This window comes from Pygoscelis adeliae, unplaced genomic scaffold (genome assembly GCF_000699105.1).
Source record: "Pygoscelis adeliae isolate BGI_AS28 unplaced genomic scaffold, ASM69910v1 Scaffold14, whole genome shotgun sequence".
NCBI lineage: Eukaryota > Metazoa > Chordata > Aves > Sphenisciformes > Spheniscidae > Pygoscelis > Pygoscelis adeliae.
The window spans coordinates 19960778-19980337 of NW_008825109.1; the positions used below are offsets into that span (position 1 = coordinate 19960778).

Here is a 19560-nt window from a genome sequence, read left to right on the forward strand (position 1 = left end):
GCAACACCTAGAAGACAGAAAAGGAGTCACTATTACTAATACGCAGTGTGGACATCAGCTGGCTCTCTACCTGATTTTGGCATTGCTGTCATTGTGTTTATGTCAGTCTTGTACAATGAGGAGCCCAAGTTTTGATGGTTGTTATATGAACAACTGGACTTATCAGTTCCAAAAGCAGTCGTTTCACAATAGCAGCCACCTATTTCCTACCTCATTTAATTTTCTTTCTTTGCCCAACAACTCTGGTGCCAATGTGTTAGCACATATCTCACAGTACAATAATTCTGAGGATCTCAAAGCACCAACCAAAACCTAATAAATTCATTTTTGCTATAGTGCTCTTCATGATGATATTCCTTTGACACAGAAAGGCCAAAAGTTGTACAACAAATCTGTGGCAGAATCCAAACCTTCTCTTTCTCACTGTGCCTTTCTTCTACTATCTAACCCTCTCAGCTGTGTTCACTGTGAATACCATTTTGCTCTTTTAGATCTTCAGGATGATGCCCACATCCACAAAACATTAAAACCAAAAGATGTTCAGAACTGTATCTAGGGAAACACCAGCAGTGATAGACAACAATGACATGTGACAATCTTCCTCACTGAAGATTATATTTACTTCATTGCAGATACAAGACACAAGATCGCGTACTGGTCTTCCTAAGGTAATTTGGTGTTGGGGAGGGTCTCTGCAGAACCTGTAGGCAAACAGAATTCTACTGATAGCTTCCTTCTGATCTGTGCTCCCCAAATCATAAAATTACCTTCAAATCCTTGTGGTCCTGGGGCACCCGAAGGTCCTGGATCCCCAGCTATGCCAGGTGATCCAGGTAAACCATCACGTCCTTTCAAACCAGATCTTCCTGGCAGACCTTTTGTACCTGAAATTAAATACAATTATTACTATCATTATTTCCTCATACTAACACCTTCACTCCTGCAGTCATGTTCCAGAAGAGAAATACATTGTCAGCAGCCATGCTGAGAGCTCACTCTTCAACAGCTGGGGTCACAAACAACTACCTCCATACAGGGATTCCACATGATCTGATTATCTGTTAAAGGATGAAGAGGTGCAGCTGAACATTAGACAAGACTGAAAATGCAGCACTGAGATCTGGGATAAGCTACTGATTTTAGTCTGAAGCCATACCAGACCTAAGACTCAGGTTTCAATTTGATGGCCGTGGAAGTCTGTGAACTCCTCTCAGCTCTGTCCCGCAAGATTCCTGCCACTGTGAAAACAAGAATCCTCTGGTATAATGGGCCAGCTGTTGTAGCTGAAGAAAATTGAGTTACCTTGCTGAAATTTTGCTTAAGACTTGAAGTCACTTCTTTTGTTTGATTTCACCCTTTTTTCAAACCAGAAAATTGGCCTTGATGTTCAGCCTAAATATTATGTAAAATTAGAGCCATTGACTTGAACTAAATTCACCTTTCCCCTCTTCCCCCTGATATTTGATGATGAGCATCTGACTGACAAATCTTTAAAAAGTCTCAGGGCAGTGAAGGGTGCTCAAAATATAAAGGCTTAGAATGTAGTGGCATGTAAGAGGAGGTGCCTGCCTATGGACCTTTAGAATCCATTCAGGACTGTCCTGACCCCAAACCAGAAAGGTCTGGCACGGATTGGATAAACGAACAATAAAGTAAGTGTTCAGGATGGTACAAGTTAAAATATAACAAAATAGTATGAAGAGACAGAAGGCGTTTTGCAATTGCACAGAGCTAGATACCTAGCATGTGATCAGTAATGTGGAAGGTTAATATTAGTAGAAAGAAATGTGACTGGGAAACAGATGGGTGTACATTTGCACAACTTTTGTAAAGATTAAGCATTAAAAATAGTATAAATAGGGGTAATTTCCCAATGAACTTCTCTTTTTCCACTGCTCTGCAGTGGAATCTGTTACCTGATTGCCTGACCAGTATTAATAAAGGTGCTCTCAGCTTTTACTGCCTGCACATCTATTCACTTTAGGAACTGACAACAGGAAGCCAGGAACTAACACAGCTCTATTCACTGTGATGGGACTCATGATAACATCTAGGGGGAAGGACTGGTGCTAAGTGGTGCTAAACTCCTGCTCTAGGAGTTTTCATGAATAGAAGTGAACACTAACATTTAAAAATCGCCTAAATGGCAGTGCTAAGAAAGGAATCATGGGGCCTAGAAGAGCCAGCTGGTGCAGGACCCACCAGAGTTGCTTGGCCAAACAATATGAACAAAGTGGTGCAGGCTGAAGTTCCCAGCACTTCTCCAGTTACAGTATTTCATTGACAGTTGAAATAATTCTCAGTGGTGAATAATTTTCATGACCACTCCACCTGCTAGTACCAAAGCTGGTATCATATCAGCTACCTTACAGGCTGCTGTACCTAATTCTGGAAACCTAATTAAAAAACACTATAAAAGTGCATGAACAGAATTTATCAATTACATTCTAATAATAATAAAACATGATATTTGTATGCATTTTGCTGGAATTATTTCCTTTATTAGAAAAACCTGTAAACCTTCCTAATGCATTTGAGAAAGTAGTGTTGTTCTTCCAGAAGGCCAGCATTTCAGTGATCTGAGTGTACTTTTTACCTGGTTTTCCAGCTGGGCCCTGGAATCCAGGATCTCCATCAAAGCCAGGGACACCATCAATTCCTGGCAGACCAGGTAAGCCTGCAGGGGCTGTGATTTCTTCTGGCTGTGGGGTTGTACCTGGAGCCCCTTGTTGGCCAGGGAGACCTGCACACAGTGCAAATGGCAGTGTAAGTACCCCACAAAAAATTCACAGTTTTGATGATAATACTGACACAAAGGAGAAGTATGCTGAATTAAGACTGTCTTAGCACATCAGCACTGGGTATCTTTGTAAAAAGTGGTATGTCAAGCTCTTCCTAATTTATTTCAATTTCTAAGAAACCAAGAGTCCCCCAAATAAGCCCATTAAGGGAGCTCTGAAATCTTCCCCAGCCCAAACCATGTGCAGTAAAGTGCAGCTTTTCAAATCCTCCAGCACTCACCTCGATGGCCCATTTCACCTTTCAGCCCAGGGTAACCAGGATCCCCCGGAGGCCCATCTTTACCTGGCATCCCCATAAGGCCAGGGTCCCCTCTTACACCTGCAAAGACACACAGCTAAAGACCTCGGGGCTAAGCGTAGGGTCCTGATTCTGATCCACAGCTGGGGCACGGAGAAACACACTGACGGCAGCAATGGCAACAGCAGTTCAGCTCTGAGATGGAGGGGACCACAACCCTTCAGAAACTCTGTGCCCATTTTGATGTCCAGAATGGCTGCAGAGCCTCAAGACAAGAATTTCCACTGCTACATAATTAGACTTTATTGAAAGTATTCTTCCCCTTCCTTGGGTAACGCAGGGAACGTGTTTGGGGAGTACACATCTTTTCTGTTTGAAATCCATCTCTATGCACAGCACAGAGGGATGGGGATCTGCCAGCCTACAAAGACAGCATACAGTTCTTCACCTGGCAATGGTTCTCCATTGTCTCCTGGCCTTTGAGCTGCGCGGTTTCTTTGAAACCTTGCTACTGGAGTTCTTGTTTGCAGCTGCCCTCTAGGCTCCTTTGGCAGAGACCAAAGAGAGAGCAACCTGCTCCCTGCCTTAGCCAAGAACAAGATCTCTTAACTCCTACAATCCTCTTAGCCTCTTCTGGAGACCTAAACCCACCACACTATGCCTCTGAGCATACATGATAGGTGGGATGAAACGGCATCTCCAGTCTTTGCCTAGACAGCATATACAAGTGGGTAACTGTAGTCGACAAGCACAGCATGTGGACATCATCTACTCAGAAAAAAACAAAGAGAAGAGGAAAAAAAATCCTTAGGGACACACTGAAGAGCACCTGGAGCTGGCCTCCCTTTGCTGCTTTTGGAGTCAGTAGGTAAAACCTGCGTGGGCCAAAAGGGAAGACTTAGACAACAAACTCAGCTGTGCTTACACCCGAATGAGGATTCGTTTCAAAGCAGTCACACTAACCACGATAGCCATTCATACTGTCAAGGTGACAGCTGCCAAACCACACCCAGAGCCTTTCAAGGCAAGATTACCTTTGAATCCAGATGCTCCAGGGAGTCCAATTGGACCAGTGGGTCCCACGTCACCCTTAATGCCTCGCAAGCCAAGAACACCAGGGAAACCTGGAGTGCCTGTGTCACCTTGGTCAGAAGCTGGGCCAGAGGGCCCTCGTGGTCCTGGAGGACCTGGAAGACCTAGAGACCATAGTGTTAATTAGCACAGTCTGCCCAGCATGTCTTTCTAGAGAACAGTCATTGTTTGGGTGTCTATATTTCCGGGGGTGTCCCCTCCTCCCGAAGGAGAAGAACCAGACCCCACCCGCTTATATCCACTTAGGTCTTACAAACTTTTAAATTCTTTTAACCACAGTAACTTAGCGTCAAATTCTGGGCCTGAGCATAGCCCTTGCCCCATCTGGTAGCTAGCCTGGTGACTCAGACATTCCCTAGAAGAATGAGAGTAATGGCTTCAAATCCTTGGCCAGGGAAAGGCTTAGAGTCTCAGCCTCTCCAACAAGGCTGTGAGGTACTGAATGGGTACCAATGCCATCACGACAAATCTTTCAAACTATACTTGCTGTCAACCCTACAGCAAGTGCTTCTTATGTACCTCTAAGTAGCAATGGAGCTTTGCTGCCTCCCAGCTCACACAGGAGACTTCTAAACTTTACACAGAGCCTATGATTACAGCTGTGGAAACCACAGTCCAAAATGGAGCTAGTGTCCAAATTTAGACGTACTACACTAGACTTAAGTACCTACCTTAGTGCCCAAGTCTGTCTTCAGTACTACAATAGGTGAAATGAATATAGGCTAGAGAGCTTTAATAACAGGCTAAATCAAATCAGGATTCAATAGCAGGAATTGAAAACACATCTTCTCATTCTCGATCCCTGATCTAAACCCCAGGTTACTAAAGTGACAGTACTCATCCAAGTAATTTCCCCTCAGAGCTCTTCAAAGGAAGCACATAAAGAAACAGAAATCCCCTTAGCTAGTCCACTCTCTTCATACCTGAACTCCCATCAGTTCCTGGATGGCCAGCGTCCCCAGGTCTCCCACGTATATCAGAAGGAAGAGAAGCTCCAGGTGTTCCTGGCAAGCCAGGCAGTCCCACAGGACCAGGGGGACCTAGAATAAGAAATATAAAGTGAGAGAGTGTACCCAAAACTCTTCAGTGATCTTCACAGACGTGGACAGAAGTAGTGGCTGAGTAGCACTTACACTGAGGAGAACAGAGACATCTCACTACACGAGGGGAAAAATTACTATATCCTGCTGCTCAGGAGAGGTATAGACACTGTGAGAACTATGTAACCCACTGTTTCTCAAATATATAGGCACATCACAGATTTAATGTTTATCTGTCAAACTACTAACCACCTCTGTGGCTTTAGGAGTTCTCTGGTAATTCTGCTGACTGTGCAACCCATTAACCTGAGCTGCAGTACATCCTGCTGGGCTTCCAGAACATCAGTATTTACCCATGTCTCCTGCTGAGCCTTTTGGTCCAGGGAATCCTAGAGCTCCTCTACCCAAGCCTGGAGAACCTCCTTCACCCTTCGGACCTGGGAGACCTGCAGGGCCTTTCAGTCCAGCTTCACTCAGACCTAATTAAACATGGTTAACAAAGATAAGAGAGCCTATTCAAATTGCCTAATAGCAGTTAAATTATTACACGAACTGAGTTGTAATAAGAAATTAACCATTTACTACTCTCTGCTGTTTTCAGTAGACCAACAGAAAGAGATTTGGTGCCTCATGTGCTACTCTGGTTGTGCAGAGTGAATTTAAACAATCTGCAAGATGCTGAGAGAGGAGCGTATGACTGCTCGTCTTCCCACAAGCTTTTGCACAAGGGTGTGGGCATAGCACTCCTGTGACAGGATTTGCCTGCCAGCCTGTATGCTGTATCTCTCAAGAGGATGCAACATAGACTCAAGCTTCTGGTCTTTAAATAATCTAGTGGGCTTCATGCTCCAACGTGGAGAGATCAGTTTCCACAGACTACTGCAGAAGACACACTGAGGCACAAGTGGTGCAGGGCAGAGGCTCCCAGGAAGAGCTGCAGGGAGGTGTTCAGCATGTCACCCTGGTAAGAGTAAATACTAAGCAGCTCTCTCAGATAGGAAAATTGTGGAGGATCTATATGCTGTAAATCATTATCTTCCAATAGAGAATGTGTTAAACAAAGAAAACAGGTATTGTTTGAGTTGTACACATCAAGACTTTGTCCATTTTCATGCATAAAATGTCTGTCACCAATTTTAAGTGCTGCTTTAGAAGATGACTGTAACTAAACAAGTCTCTTTGGAAAGGTCTTTCTCCACCTCTTTACATTTAGTAAAACACTGTTTGCAAAACAGAATGACATTCTATTTCATACGATTAAAAATATGAAAAAATCCAGCAGAAGCTTCCCAAAAGCAGAATCCAGAATCTAATAAAATAAATCAGCTTCTGATTTTATTGATGCCTTTCTTGAGCTCTATATAATGGAGGGCAATGGAAAGCAGTAAGGAAATATGCCATCGCTAAGCCCAACTCAAAGCAAGCATTTGATGCTGCCCTGCTAAAATCAAACATCCATTAGAAATGGAAGAGTTTTATGATTTCACTCCATCGACTTTCCAGCACTGACACAGTCCTTCAGGAATTCAAGGACAACCATCACCAGAAAAGCCTCTTCACTCCACAGGCTGCATCCTATTCTTACTAGCATTAGAGAAGAATTTGTTCATGCACATTCAGTATCCTAAGGTTTTTCTTCAGGTTATAATTAAATCCAGAACTGGGTGAAATAGGGGAATTTTGTGGGGATCACTGCTCTCACAATGGACCAGTGTATGCATTTCCCCAGCTATGACACTTCTACTACACATTTCCTTTACCTGGTGTTCCAGGAGACCCTTTTGTGCCCGGCAAGCCATTCAGACCATTTAAACCCGGAAATCCATGAAACCCTGAAGAGACATTATGAACACATGGTGAGCAAATAAGCAAATAATCTAGTTAGGTGGAAATGCATAAGAAGTTTCATGGAGACTACAACATATATGAGAAACCTGACACACAGGGGAACACAGTGTGTAAAGTCTTCCTTCATGCAGGCCCCCTTCATGGAAACTCTTCCCACTGCTCTCACCAGTTTTACCCTCAGTGAACACCCATCAGTGATCCAAATCAAGTGGGAGCCTCTCCCTTTCCAACCACTCCTCTGCTCATTTCTAGCAGCTGGTGCCTGCACTAACATTGCCAAGAAATGAGCTGATTTCCCACGCACAGCTGGCCCACACATAAGAGTGCTGCCTGCCTGCTGTGATATACTTGGCCAAAACACTGGTTTTCTGACCCAGCTTCTCCCCCCATGTGCAGGCTCCAGATATACCTTTAGGTCCTGCTGTTCCACGAGCTCCAGGGAATCCGACAGATCCTGGCTGCCCTGGAGGTCCTGGTGGCCCAGGGATTCCTCTCAGCCCAGCGTTTCCAGGGATTCCTAAAAACAAGCAGAAAAATGTTCCTGTACTACACATTCAGGATGGAACAGCTCACAGCTGTTCTGTTCCTGCACTTAACTCATAAGATGGGTGAATAAACTGCTATTTAGATAAAGCAAAACCAGATCCAAATCTCTCCTCACTACCACTACCAGCATAGCACTTATCAGGCTATTTATTTGATAGCTTTTTTTTTTTTTAAATCATAGCAACAACATTCTTCATCATCCACCAAGTGACACACTGGAACAATTCACATACTGAATAACTACTTAAATTGTTTTTCAAATAAAATATTCCAGTAACGACTTTCACTGTTCTCCCATCTTTAATCTTGGTAACAATTTGAGAATCTACCTCCTAGTTACACCACTACCCAAAGACACTTGTAGCTATCCTCTGGGCAGGTTTGGCTCAGAAAGGGAAGAGAGGGAACGGACAGAAGTGTTGCAACGGAAGATTTTAGAGCAGCCTTGCCCATAAGCAGCTGCAAATAAGCTGCTACTGCTTGTATCTAACTGAGGTCTTCCCTGTTTGTTAAAGGAATTCCTTTAGGTTTCCACTGTGCAGGATTCACCACATGGTTGACCCACATGATCGGTCACAACAGGACGAGGTGACACCTTACACTAGTGTCAGAGAAAATTCCCACCTTCTTGTCAACCTTCTTGTTTAAGCCTCAGCTGAGACAGGGCAACCAGGGCTAAGGAAATAACAAGGTGAGGTTGTTCCACAGTCACACCATGAACTGCAGAACTCAGATGCCTAGTCCAGTACCTGCTGGTCCTTCTTGGCCAAGATCTCCTGGGCTGCCTTTGAGTCCGTTCACCCCAGTGTTTCCTGGGTAGCCTGGTTCACCCTTGAGTCCTTCTCTCCCTCTCTCTCCTGAAAGGATAAAAACAGACAGCATGCTAGAGCACAAGTCAAACTGGAGGAAGGCATGAAAAGAATGAGAAACACGTTATGTTGAGGCTGCAGCACTTGTGTCTGCTTAGCCATGGTCTGGGCCCTGGACTGGACTCCCTGGATGCCAAATACCAGTGCAAGTTCACAAGTTCCTCCTCAAGAAGTGAAGTGGGACCCAGCATTAGAATTGGGCTGTTCTCGGACATGTGCATTATCATCCAGATTTGTGCCCCACCTGGATTCCAGACTCCTCAAATCTCACTTCCAGGAGAGTAGTAAAGTATTTAAATTTACAGATTACAAAAATACCCAAATTGGGCAATGCTATCCTGGTTAATCTCTAGAATTTTTCATTCTTGAAGTGAGCAATCAAGGGCTACTTTACCTGGGAACCCCGGGTCCCCTCGCTCTCCTTTTGCTCCAGCAATGCCAGAAATGCCAGCAGGCTCTCCCTGGTCACCTGGAAAAGAAAGACAAGGTGGGGAGGCCATTCCCTAATTGACTGTGGGGAGCAGTTTTCAGGGCTGCTCAACAGCCTTGTCTATAAAAACAAACCTTGCCTATACTTCAAATCCATGGAGCAAACAAAGACAACAGTAAGTGATGTACCTGAGTGTGAAAATGCTTATAAACAGCAATGGATGCAAATTCACTCATGCAAATGAACGACAAGACAAACCTTTATGGGTAATTCCACAACATCCTGCCCTTTATACTTTGACACAAGAGGTCGAGAGAGAAGGGTGCCTCTCGTACTGTCCAACATGCTTCACACAGTGCTGTGGCCAAACTTTCAAAGGACCATAAAGTATTTAGGCATTTGGCTTGGGACTGGTCTCATCTGAATGAAGCCCCTTACAAGGTGACATGTACTTCGGAGCCAGTCACTGGAGAGCACTGTCACTTCTAGAACACTACTCATTCATTTTAGTCAGGAATATTAGGAATGTGTGTACTGAAAGACCGTGTACACTATGAAAGATTTCTTACCCTTTGGACCAGGGAGGCCAATAGGACCTGGGAATCCAAGTGTTCCTGTGATACCATCTGAACCCTGAAAAAAAAAGCAACCCAAAATTAGCCTTTGCTTTTTATTCTTGCTGTTCCAAGTTTGGGTCATGTGGGATAACAGACAGCAAAGCTGTAGGAAGATATACTATCCAAAGTGTCATTCAACAATATGAGCCAAACAAAAACAATCTGGAAGTTTTGTAAGGAAAAATCCTGCCAGCTTCTGCTGCTTTGCTACAGGAGTACCAATTAGAACACAGGATTTTCCTAAGAGCACTTAGATAAGATGAAGAAACTTAAGAAGGTATTTACCCTCTCTCCCTCTCTCCTGGCATGCCTGGAAATCCTATGATACCATGTGTACCCTGCTGTCCTGGCAGCCCAGGCTGTCCAGGTGGACCAGGGAAGCCTGGGTCACCACGAAAACCTCTCTCTTTGCTTGCGGACCCAATTGGACCGGGGAGACCAGGCTGTCCACGGCTTCCTGGGATTCCTTTATCACCTGGGTTATACAATAGAGATAATTCAGATATATAATACATAGATAATTCAGTTATATAATACAGATAATTCAGCTTATTTAGGCCAATTGACCTGTTACCCAAAGCCCCCCTTAAAGAGGAGGAAGGGATGGCATTAGCTCTGCAGAACAGAGTTTCAAAGGAAAATTGTTTTCTCAAAATTCAGAATTGTCATATGCAAATCTTGGTAGAATGTGAATGGCAGAACAGAAAATAATAATATTGCAGGCGCTATCAAAAGGACAGACCATACTCCACTGAGAATAAGCACAGTTACTGAACAACTGATACTGGCAACTAACTACAATGTTGTGAAATACCTCTAGGTCCAGGGAATCCTCCAAGTCCAGCTAATCCAGGATCTCCTTTGTTTCCTTTGAATTGCAGTGCCTGTTCTGGAGGCCCAAGAACAGGAAGACCAGGTGGACCTACATCACCTCTATCACCTGAAGAAATAAGAAGTCAGGAAATCTTCTTTCAAAATAATCTAACGGAGAAATGGTATAACACTACAACACTAGAAGCTGGCAGACAAAAACAGAACTTCGATGTCTCCTGATGCAAATTCATCAGTAAGTGCTCAGCACCTTTGGCAACCAGGCCAAAGTATTTCACAAGGAAGAAAAGAATACAATACTTAGAAGAAAACATTAAATATGCAGACATCTCAGAAGGGTCTCCTAAGTCCCTCTGCTGCACAGCCAGCAAAGGCCTTTCAGCTGTTTCTCACCTTTTTGACCTTGGAGTCCCAGAACTCCAGGGCTCCCTTGTTCTCCAGCTGTGCCAGGAGTTCCCTTAAACCCATTCACTCCAGGGACACCAGACAGGCCTGGCATGCCAGGGAAACCAAGCAGGCCAGAAGACCCTTTCTCGCCTGTATAGAAAAGTTGAGAAGTAGAAAGGGAAAATTAGTCTCTTCTGGTACACTGCATACCTACCTAGATGGCAGGTAGAGGCAGCAAGGGTCTGGCCAATCACCCAAATCTGAGTAGTAAAACTTCATGGCGCAAGCACAGCGCAGCCACTTCTCTCATGGATCTCCACTCATGACACTTTCAACCAGCACTTTTCAGTTCACCTTTGAGAGCCTGGTCCTGCTTCCACTGGAGAGCAAAACCCCATCAATTTCCAAGAGAGCAATATGCAGTTACATAGCTCTATTGCTCCCCGCCTAAAATAACACAGAATTCTCCAAGTAACCAACTACTATATTGGTGCTTAATGACCATAAAGATTGTAAATTTTTACTTCCCGTTTGGTTTGTGCTTCATTCTCTCCGTTCTATAAATTTCACTCACTGTTCCTCATTTCTTCAATTTTCTTGTCTTTCTACCTTGATTTACATGATCCTTTGTCCATAAGGGCCCATGTCCTTTAAGATGGATCTCCTTATGACTATGATTTGATAAGTCCATCATTCGTAATTCATAACTCAGCAGCAAAACAAATGCATTCCAACACTAGTTGGGAATCCATTCTCTTCTGACAAGTTGGGCCTAAAATCAGTATTAACAAGGCTATTTTTTTATGGGCCCAGTAATCTCAGACTATTCCCCTAGTACATACCTTTTGGCCCTGAGAAACCTGGATGTCCATCTTGACCAAAAGGCCCAGGTGGCCCTAAGAATCCTCTTTCCCCAGGAGATCCTGGAGCACCTTCAAGACCTGGGAAGCCTTTCATACCAGCAGGGCCTTGTGGACCTACATCTCCAGTCAAGCCTTTGGCTCCAGGAAGTCCTGAATCAATACAAGAAAGAACTCGATAGATTATGTCACACAAACACTAGCACAATTTGTGGACAGCTTCCCAAACTCTTTAAACACGGCATTGTTTTTAATATGACACGTGGACCTTATGGCACACGCAGCCTACTAGAAGGCATAAAGCTTAGAATTGCAAAAGCATTAGTCATCTAATAATAATAGTCATCTAAAACCCTGTGAAGAGGGTTACTGCCTACATCACTACACAACTGGCAAGAGTGAAACCCCTTATGATGTATCCATTTTCATCTCCTTTACCAGACACTAAACTGTAGCGCACCAGTCTTACCTTTATCATCAAGGCAGCCAAACCAGAATGGGAAGCATCATTAATGCCAGCTTCTGCTACCTACCCCCATCCTCTGGGTGAACCAGAGATCAATTGGAAAGGCTTGTTTTTACAAGTTTCTTTTCCACTGTGGTAGTTAAAGTGTCACTTCTCAAGAGCAAACTGCTCACTAAGGGAACAAGCTTCTGATTGTGCTGTCACAAAACCAACATCATACGCACTGTTTTGCCTCTAAACGTTTCAGAATGTTTCTAGCAGTTTACAATTTTAAATAAAGGCTCAAACCATTGAAAACAGAATGCTCAGATCCAAAGAGAGGAAGAGAAGGAAAAAGCAGGTGGCTTCTGAAAAATGGCATTTGCAGCGGTAGCACCCAATATACGAGTTTTGTTATACTCAGGGCTTAAATGTTTTAAGCTACAACCCAGTACTTTTTAAAGCAGAAGATGAAATGGCTGCTTTATTTAAGAAGACAAAGAAAAAAAAACCCACTTAAAATCTGTATATGTTAAGGATTTAATTATAGGCTTCAGGCTCTGTTACTGCCTAAGCATTCTCACTCCAATGGTTCTTTGCCTTCTGGTTTGATTAGCAATAATAAGGGGTATCACCTATAGTCAATACAATTCTTGTAGCATTAAAAGCTAGGTTGTTAGTCCATGAGCTTTTATGCTACACTGCATTTTCTCACCTTGACAGCCTATGTGAAGAACCCATAACCAAACAGTGTGACATCAGAAATGGAGAGTTGATGATAAATGGAATAGAAACATGGTGAAGGAAAAAACAGACGAAATATGTAAACAGAAAGAACAAGGGTACAAAAGAAATTAATGACTCAGAGAGACTACAGCTGCAGAAAACTTAATCATTTGGAGCTTATCATCCTAGCAATGGGAGGTTTTTAAAAACAGTTGAAGGAAAGTCAGAGATGACATACAGTCCAAAAATGTAAAAAAATAGAGAGGCAAAAGCAATGTTAACATCAAAAAACCCCCACTTTAAAACTCTATGATTTTAATCTCAAACGACGTTACTGCTTTCATTCATCTGTTGTTACTGTGCGCCAGCACTGTCATTCTGCATGTCAGAACAGATGAGTTATGTCACAGACCATTATCTACTAATTCCCAGGTCCCTCTTTGCTTGGTTCTCAAGTCTTGCATATACTGTTATCATGAAACACTTTAGTCACTGCAGCTTGAGAGATACTGCTGTACTCAAGTGGTGGGTTTTTTCCCCTTAAAGTGAAGGGAAATAAACTTCTCTTCTGCCCCAGCAAAGAGAAAGACAGAGAAGACTTAAGAAGACTCATTCTGAGAAAGCCAACAATTTTTCAATCTATCAAAGTCACATTTCAAGCAACCTCATACATTAGAAATTAATCATCATGAAAATGGGAAATGAAGATTAGTCAATGATACAGCCAGCATGTAAAAGCAGAGATGTTAAAAATATCGAGACATTTAAGATGCTTTCTCCTATCTTTCTGCTGTTTGGGGCACCATTTCTAGGCAGGAGTCATCCAGCAGTCAGAGGCAAAAGGCTCAAATTCTGCACTCTGTTACCCCTAACCAGAGGTAGGAGCTCACTCCTAGCAAATGCCAAATGTCTCCCACACTTCCTCAACATTGCAGTGTTCAGCTTAGCTACTTGTCTTCATTTGAAGATATTACACACCTGGTGCTCCTGCAAGGCCAACTGACCCCAAGGGTCCAGGTTTTCCCTTAACGCCAAAAGGACCTCCAGGACCAGGAGGTCCTCGCAATCCAGGGACACCCGAATATCCTGGATTACCCTGTTCGCCTTTAATTCCTAGGAGGCCTGGTCTTCCATCTAACCCTGGGAACAGAGAGGTGGGAGGTTACAGAACAAATAAAACAAAAGTCACACTTTTAATTAAAAAGTGAGTTTTAATAAAAGCCTTTGAGTTGCATTAGATTCTAAGAGAAAACCAGCAAACCGCCACCTGTGAGCAGCTTAGAGGACTGCTAACACAGTATCTTAAAGAGATTGGAAAGAGGAAAGATTTCTGAAAGAGAGACAGTTTGATATTCCCAGATACAAGCAGTATCAGTGCTTACCTTTCGGTCCTGGAAATCCAAGATCACCTGTAAGCCCTTTATCACCTGGGAGTCCAGGTCGGCCACGCTCTCCCAGGGCTCCACTCTCAGCACCAAATACCTCTCCAGGAGCTCCCTTTGTTCCAGCTAAGCCTGAAGCACCCATTTTCCCAGGCAAACCATCTGTTCCATCCAGTCCTGGAAGTCCTTGTGACCCTTGCTCTCCTCGAGGCCCAGGGAAACCTTAAAGAGAAAAACAGTAAATGTCACTCAGCAGAAGTACAGAATATCTGCTTCCAGTAGCATCTCTAACAAAATCAACATTTTAAAAATTTCCATGCAAGAAAAAGTTGTTTGGAGAGTCGCAGAATGTTTCAGTACTGAATTAGAAGCAATAATTGGTGACAGAAAGTGATGAAACTGTTTAAAACAGTTAGAATATCCTTTCATATTATTATTTTTTTTTTTTTTTTAAAGAAAAGAATACTTAGGAGTATCTGGGAGCTACAGCTAGTTGCAGCTTTACAAGCTTGGTTTCACTAGATGGCAGATTAGGCAAAAAGGACAAAAAAAGGAGGAAGATGGCCATTTCAGGCTACAGACAGGCAGTATCTCACTACCACTATCAACCACAAAAGCTGCAAAGATGTTATATTCATCACACCATTTTTACTCTGTCCTCTATGTCACACAACTTCTGGCACTGCGGGGCAGAAAACACTGGCAGCCTTGGTACAAGGAGGACTGGAAAGTACTCTCCCTGTACCAAGCAGACACTAAACTGAACTGCTGTGTGGATGTGTCACACTGCTCAGGGGTTATGAAAATGAAATCAGTGACCCCATAAAGATGACATCCCCCCTTAATGTAGTGAAAGGATAAGAGATTTCTTCAGCCATATCCAGACAAACCTGATGGATACAGAGCAACCTAGCTTTAGGAATCTTCCCTCACCACCTCGGCTTCTTGCTCTTTATTTACACAACCATCAGAAATTCCCACAGGTAAAATGAGTCCAAACACCGTGTACAGCGTGCCTTTACCAGAGTACCACATGGCTTAAAACAAGTGTTACAATAAACTTGTAGTTAACCTAAACTGTAACAAAGCACATGACGACAGTCTCTGGAGAAACAAATTGTGTTGGTTGTCCCCTTTTCCAGCAGCGATATAATATTATAGGCAGGTAACAAGTATCTTGAACATTTCTTTTGTTTTCTTCCAAGCTGCAACCATTTGCTTGCAGAGATTGAATTTGGAAGGAGCACAATGGGGCTCTCAATGGGGCATTATGAATGTACCAGGCAGAAAAGTGGCCTAGAAGGTTGGATAACTCTTTTGATAAAATATTGTACACATTAATCAGACAATAAAAAGAACTCCAGTAAATTCCCTCTTACCAGGTTGCCCTTGCAAGCCTATTATTCCTGGAGACCCTGGCTGTCCTTTTGACCCATGTAATCCAGGTTGGCCTGGAATGCCAGGAAAGCCTTTGCTGCCTTTGGGACCTAAGGGTAAAAATATATTAATAAGCAATATCAATGAATGAATAGTGGAAGACAAAAACACAGCATGAGAAACAGGATCTTTTCTGCAAAGCTGGTGCTGAAAATGCTTGCTGGATACACAATTTAAGCTAAATAAAGTCTCAAAGCTATGGCTGTTTCATCAGCTACATAAACACAGAAGGAGAGGGTTTGTGTTCAGAGGCTACTTGAAAGGGAAAAAATGGTGCAGTCATTATGATCCTCCATAGGATTTAAGCCTAGTCTCTTGGAAAAAAAAAAGAACATTGTTCTGCCAGTTAACTCTCTGGAATAACTATCACTCGGAGGAGATTAATTAGCAGGTATTATCTTCCTTGAGCAGTAAGTACTTCTTGGTAGTCAGCCAGTGCATTACAATCAGCTTGTCTCCCTACCTGGCAGTCCTGGAAAGCCGGGAATCCCTGGGGGACCATATGCTCCAGGAACTATGCAGGGCAAGGTGATACCTAAAACAAAGAAACACTGAGGTTGCACACAGCCCCTTTCAGAGAGACGGTCAGAAGAGGAACATTTAGTACCCAGATGTTTTTTACAGGACATATCATAAGTGGCTGTGAGTGAACTTACACATATCAAACACTGCTGACATCTCAAATATGTGATGTTAAAGAAAAGAAAAGGCATTTGGAGCCTAGCGATGATCTAATCTCATCCCTACTACTGACTTACTGCATGACCAGTAAAAGGTAGCAGCTACTGCTGTGGACTACTTGTAGCATGATATCCGTGGCTTCCACTCAGCAACTGGTCCTCCCTGTGGTAGAGGCTATGCAACGGGCATCGAAAAGGCAGTCTGTGACTCAGAGAGCTTCACGTCCAGGCTGAGAGCTTTCAAAGTCAGTGGGAGCTGACAGGTGTTCCTAACTTTTAAAAATTGAGGATGTTTCTCAGCTGTATAAAAACAGTACGCTATAGTGTGAAATTCTAAAATAAATGTGCACATGTAAGATAAAATACATATCTAGGGAATATTGACAGGTGTTTAAAAAAACCTCTCACCCAAGAGTTTAGGCCAGAGAGATGCATGCATGGAGGGAGGAATAGCAAGGACTTTTATTTCAGCCTTACTCTCCAACTGCTTCTTCTACAGTCTGTCAGACTAAGAAATAACCACATGGCTTAAAAGTTTATTAGCAGCGAACAAGACTCAGCAATTGCAAAGCTCTTTGACTGACTTCCACCTCTCAAAAAAAGGCTCTGTTTGCACTCGCAATCCCTCTTCAGTGGGATGAAATTTATGTGGCACTATTAGAGTTGCTAGCACATCAGATTTACCTGAAAGGTCTCAAACACTTCCAACATTCCTCCTTGTAGGTCACTGACAATTTGGAGTCACATTCACGCAGTCACAGAAATTATTATCACAAAAACTAATTCAAGACCTTCCAACTCCAGAAATGCTTCCAGTTATTTTAGAAGGAGTCTGTGCTAGAACTATAGAATTAGCTCCTACGCTGTAAAAGGTGGCTTAGCCTTTAACTATCATAGATATACTTTCTAAAAATGAAAATCTAAAGGACAGGATTTTAAAAGCTATTTAGTCAGAGAGATTACATAAAAAAGATGACTACTAAAGCAAATTTGGGGAAGAGAGGTGGGTTTTTTTATTACTCTGAACACTTTTATATGCACAGAGAAACAGCTGCCTAACTGCACTGTTGCCCAATATTTGCTAATTTAAATCTGGCATCAACTACAAGGCCGATTAAGGATGAGACAATCAGGTGTCACAGATACATTGTTTCTCATTTCCTTACAACTCTCTTTGCAGGATTCAAGCTCCGTTCCCAGACTGACAAGCCAAATTTATTCATCAGCCATCCAAGAGCACTCCAAATTGTGACTGCTTTCAGTCCTGAGGAGGTAATCTGGTCTAAATCAGGCAACACTGGAAGTATTTCTTCCAGCACAGCAACACGAGTTAAACACTTTTCAGAAAAGATTAACGTTTTCAGATGACTAACAAATTTTATTAACAAAAGACCTGAGCCAAACTATTTCCTGGATAAATCCAATCAAATCAGTGGACTTCTGTATGGATAATAAATATGGCTCTTTGTTTCCGACATCGACAGTGGGAATAGGGGTCTCAAAATGACATAGGCCAGGACAAAACCTCATAAAGTAACCCAATATGTCTTTTCTGGTGCAAAGGCTGTAAAGATTCCTGCGAATTTTCTGGTTGAAACAGTGCTAAGAACTGGTTCAATGACATTCTTCTTGTGTTCTTCTCAATAGATTCCAACTCCGTTCCCAAAAGGCTGTGTGAAAATCTTCTGACTTCGATGCCTATGTCCAACCAGAGACGGAAAGTTAAGCTTTCAGTTTAGGGTCCAGCCCCAAACCCAGGCAGGGTAGGCAGATTCGAGCATCCCTCTCTCATGGTCCCAAATGACAGAGAGTGATTCTGGTTTGACCTCCCATTTCTACCCCGCTTCATTCCACCCTCAACCCTAATTTTCATGATTTCATTTTTCTGGCTTGTGTGACTGATTTCATTATTCAGACTTGTGAGAAGAAAGAACAATCCTAATCTCAAATTCTAGCTAGTTGGGGGCTTCCAACAGGTATCAGCTCTAGTATAAATAAACAAGCAAGGCTCATGTGGAAAGTGGGATGTAGCAGGGAACGAGAGGGAACACAACCCCCAGGGTGTCTAATCTCCTCACATATTGAGATGCTATGCAAATTCTGAAGGAAACATCAGAACATTTTCTCCTTTGATGTGAGAGAACCAAAGGTCAGTTCTCAATTCACTACTTTTATCTTGATGTAAGGCATTCACTGACAGCAAAATTCATTTAAAAATGACTATAGTCATGATAACATATCTACACAGAGTTGCAATAACACTTCCATTCTTACACAGACAGTGTGTGCTCTATTTTCATCTGTGACAGCAATTCGTCTTTATAGTCAGCACTAGCTTTAAGAACAGAGGTTCAAAACTAAAATACCCATGATCCAATTTATGCTTCAAACTGTTATGGGCACCTAATACCATAATTGCAAGATGTGACACACACATTGCTGCCTGCACTTGGGTACACTTTGACAGGGCATTCTTTTGATAAAGTAAAAGTTAAACGGTAGGGACACAAAATAAAAAGTCCAGTTCTGGTCTTCTGCAATCCTATGTGAGCCTGACACTGAATGCTTGATAAAATAAAAAGTTGAGGTCCATCTCTGAGACATTTCCTCCTCAGACACAGCACAATAAAGAACGACATTTTTCAAAAAGCGAGCATTCGGGGCAGCAACTGGCATGGAAAGGGAAGTTTAATTAATACAGTTGCATTCACATCACATGGCATTAAGGACTGTCTTATGAGAGTTTTCCAAAAAGCAACTCTGTACAACAGCATATTCTGTATTTTACATTATTAGCCAGCAGTAGAATACTTGAACAATGGATATTTCATGTGAGGATAACTGAAATGCAAATAGCACTGTTTGTTTGTGTGTTTTGCAAAATGATGTAAGCAAGGCTTAGTGTAAAAATTATATAAGCAAAACTTAGTGTTCCCCAGCTACTCAATACCCTACATTATCACATTTTTTAGAATAATATCCGAGTATCAAGGAAATTAAACAATTACGAAACCATCATGTCAGGCAAAAAGCGAAACATGGGCAATTCCAACATTTTTGAGTAATCACATAATATCAGGTAAAATCAGTCTAGCTTTTTATAAAATACTGAGTTAGACTTTTTCAAAGCAAGACTGTTTCACCCTGTTTTACTGCATGTGGCATGAACTTGAGCAAAATTCCCCAGTGCTGTCTTTGACGTTGTAACTTCAGTAGGTCACAGTCTCTTTTTAAATGTCTTTCCTCATTTTCACGATAAGACCTTTCAGTCTGGGCAGTATAAGAAATGACTATTTCTTCCACCCTCCCACCCACCCACCCCCCCACCTTT

The 19560-nt window shown here is 42.6% G+C and overlaps 1 protein-coding gene across 1 annotated transcript in view; it reads right to left on the reverse strand.

The window, feature by feature from the left end:
• The window catches only part of COL4A6 (collagen, type IV, alpha 6), a 109627-nt gene that overhangs the window by 1627 nt on the left and 88440 nt on the right, over positions 1 to 19560 (reverse strand). The window contains 20 exon segments of the mRNA XM_009327907.1: positions 768 to 884; positions 2597 to 2743; positions 3022 to 3120; positions 4074 to 4235; positions 5055 to 5171; positions 5525 to 5650; positions 6932 to 7003; positions 7429 to 7536; positions 8315 to 8422; positions 8829 to 8903; positions 9434 to 9497; positions 9751 to 9956; positions 10296 to 10421; positions 10706 to 10849; positions 11542 to 11712; positions 12720 to 12728; positions 13709 to 13870; positions 14113 to 14334; positions 15492 to 15599; positions 16013 to 16084. Coding sequence (XP_009326182.1) covers positions 768 to 884; positions 2597 to 2743; positions 3022 to 3120; positions 4074 to 4235; positions 5055 to 5171; positions 5525 to 5650; positions 6932 to 7003; positions 7429 to 7536; positions 8315 to 8422; positions 8829 to 8903; positions 9434 to 9497; positions 9751 to 9956; positions 10296 to 10421; positions 10706 to 10849; positions 11542 to 11712; positions 12720 to 12728; positions 13709 to 13870; positions 14113 to 14334; positions 15492 to 15599; positions 16013 to 16084 — 2415 coding nt within the window.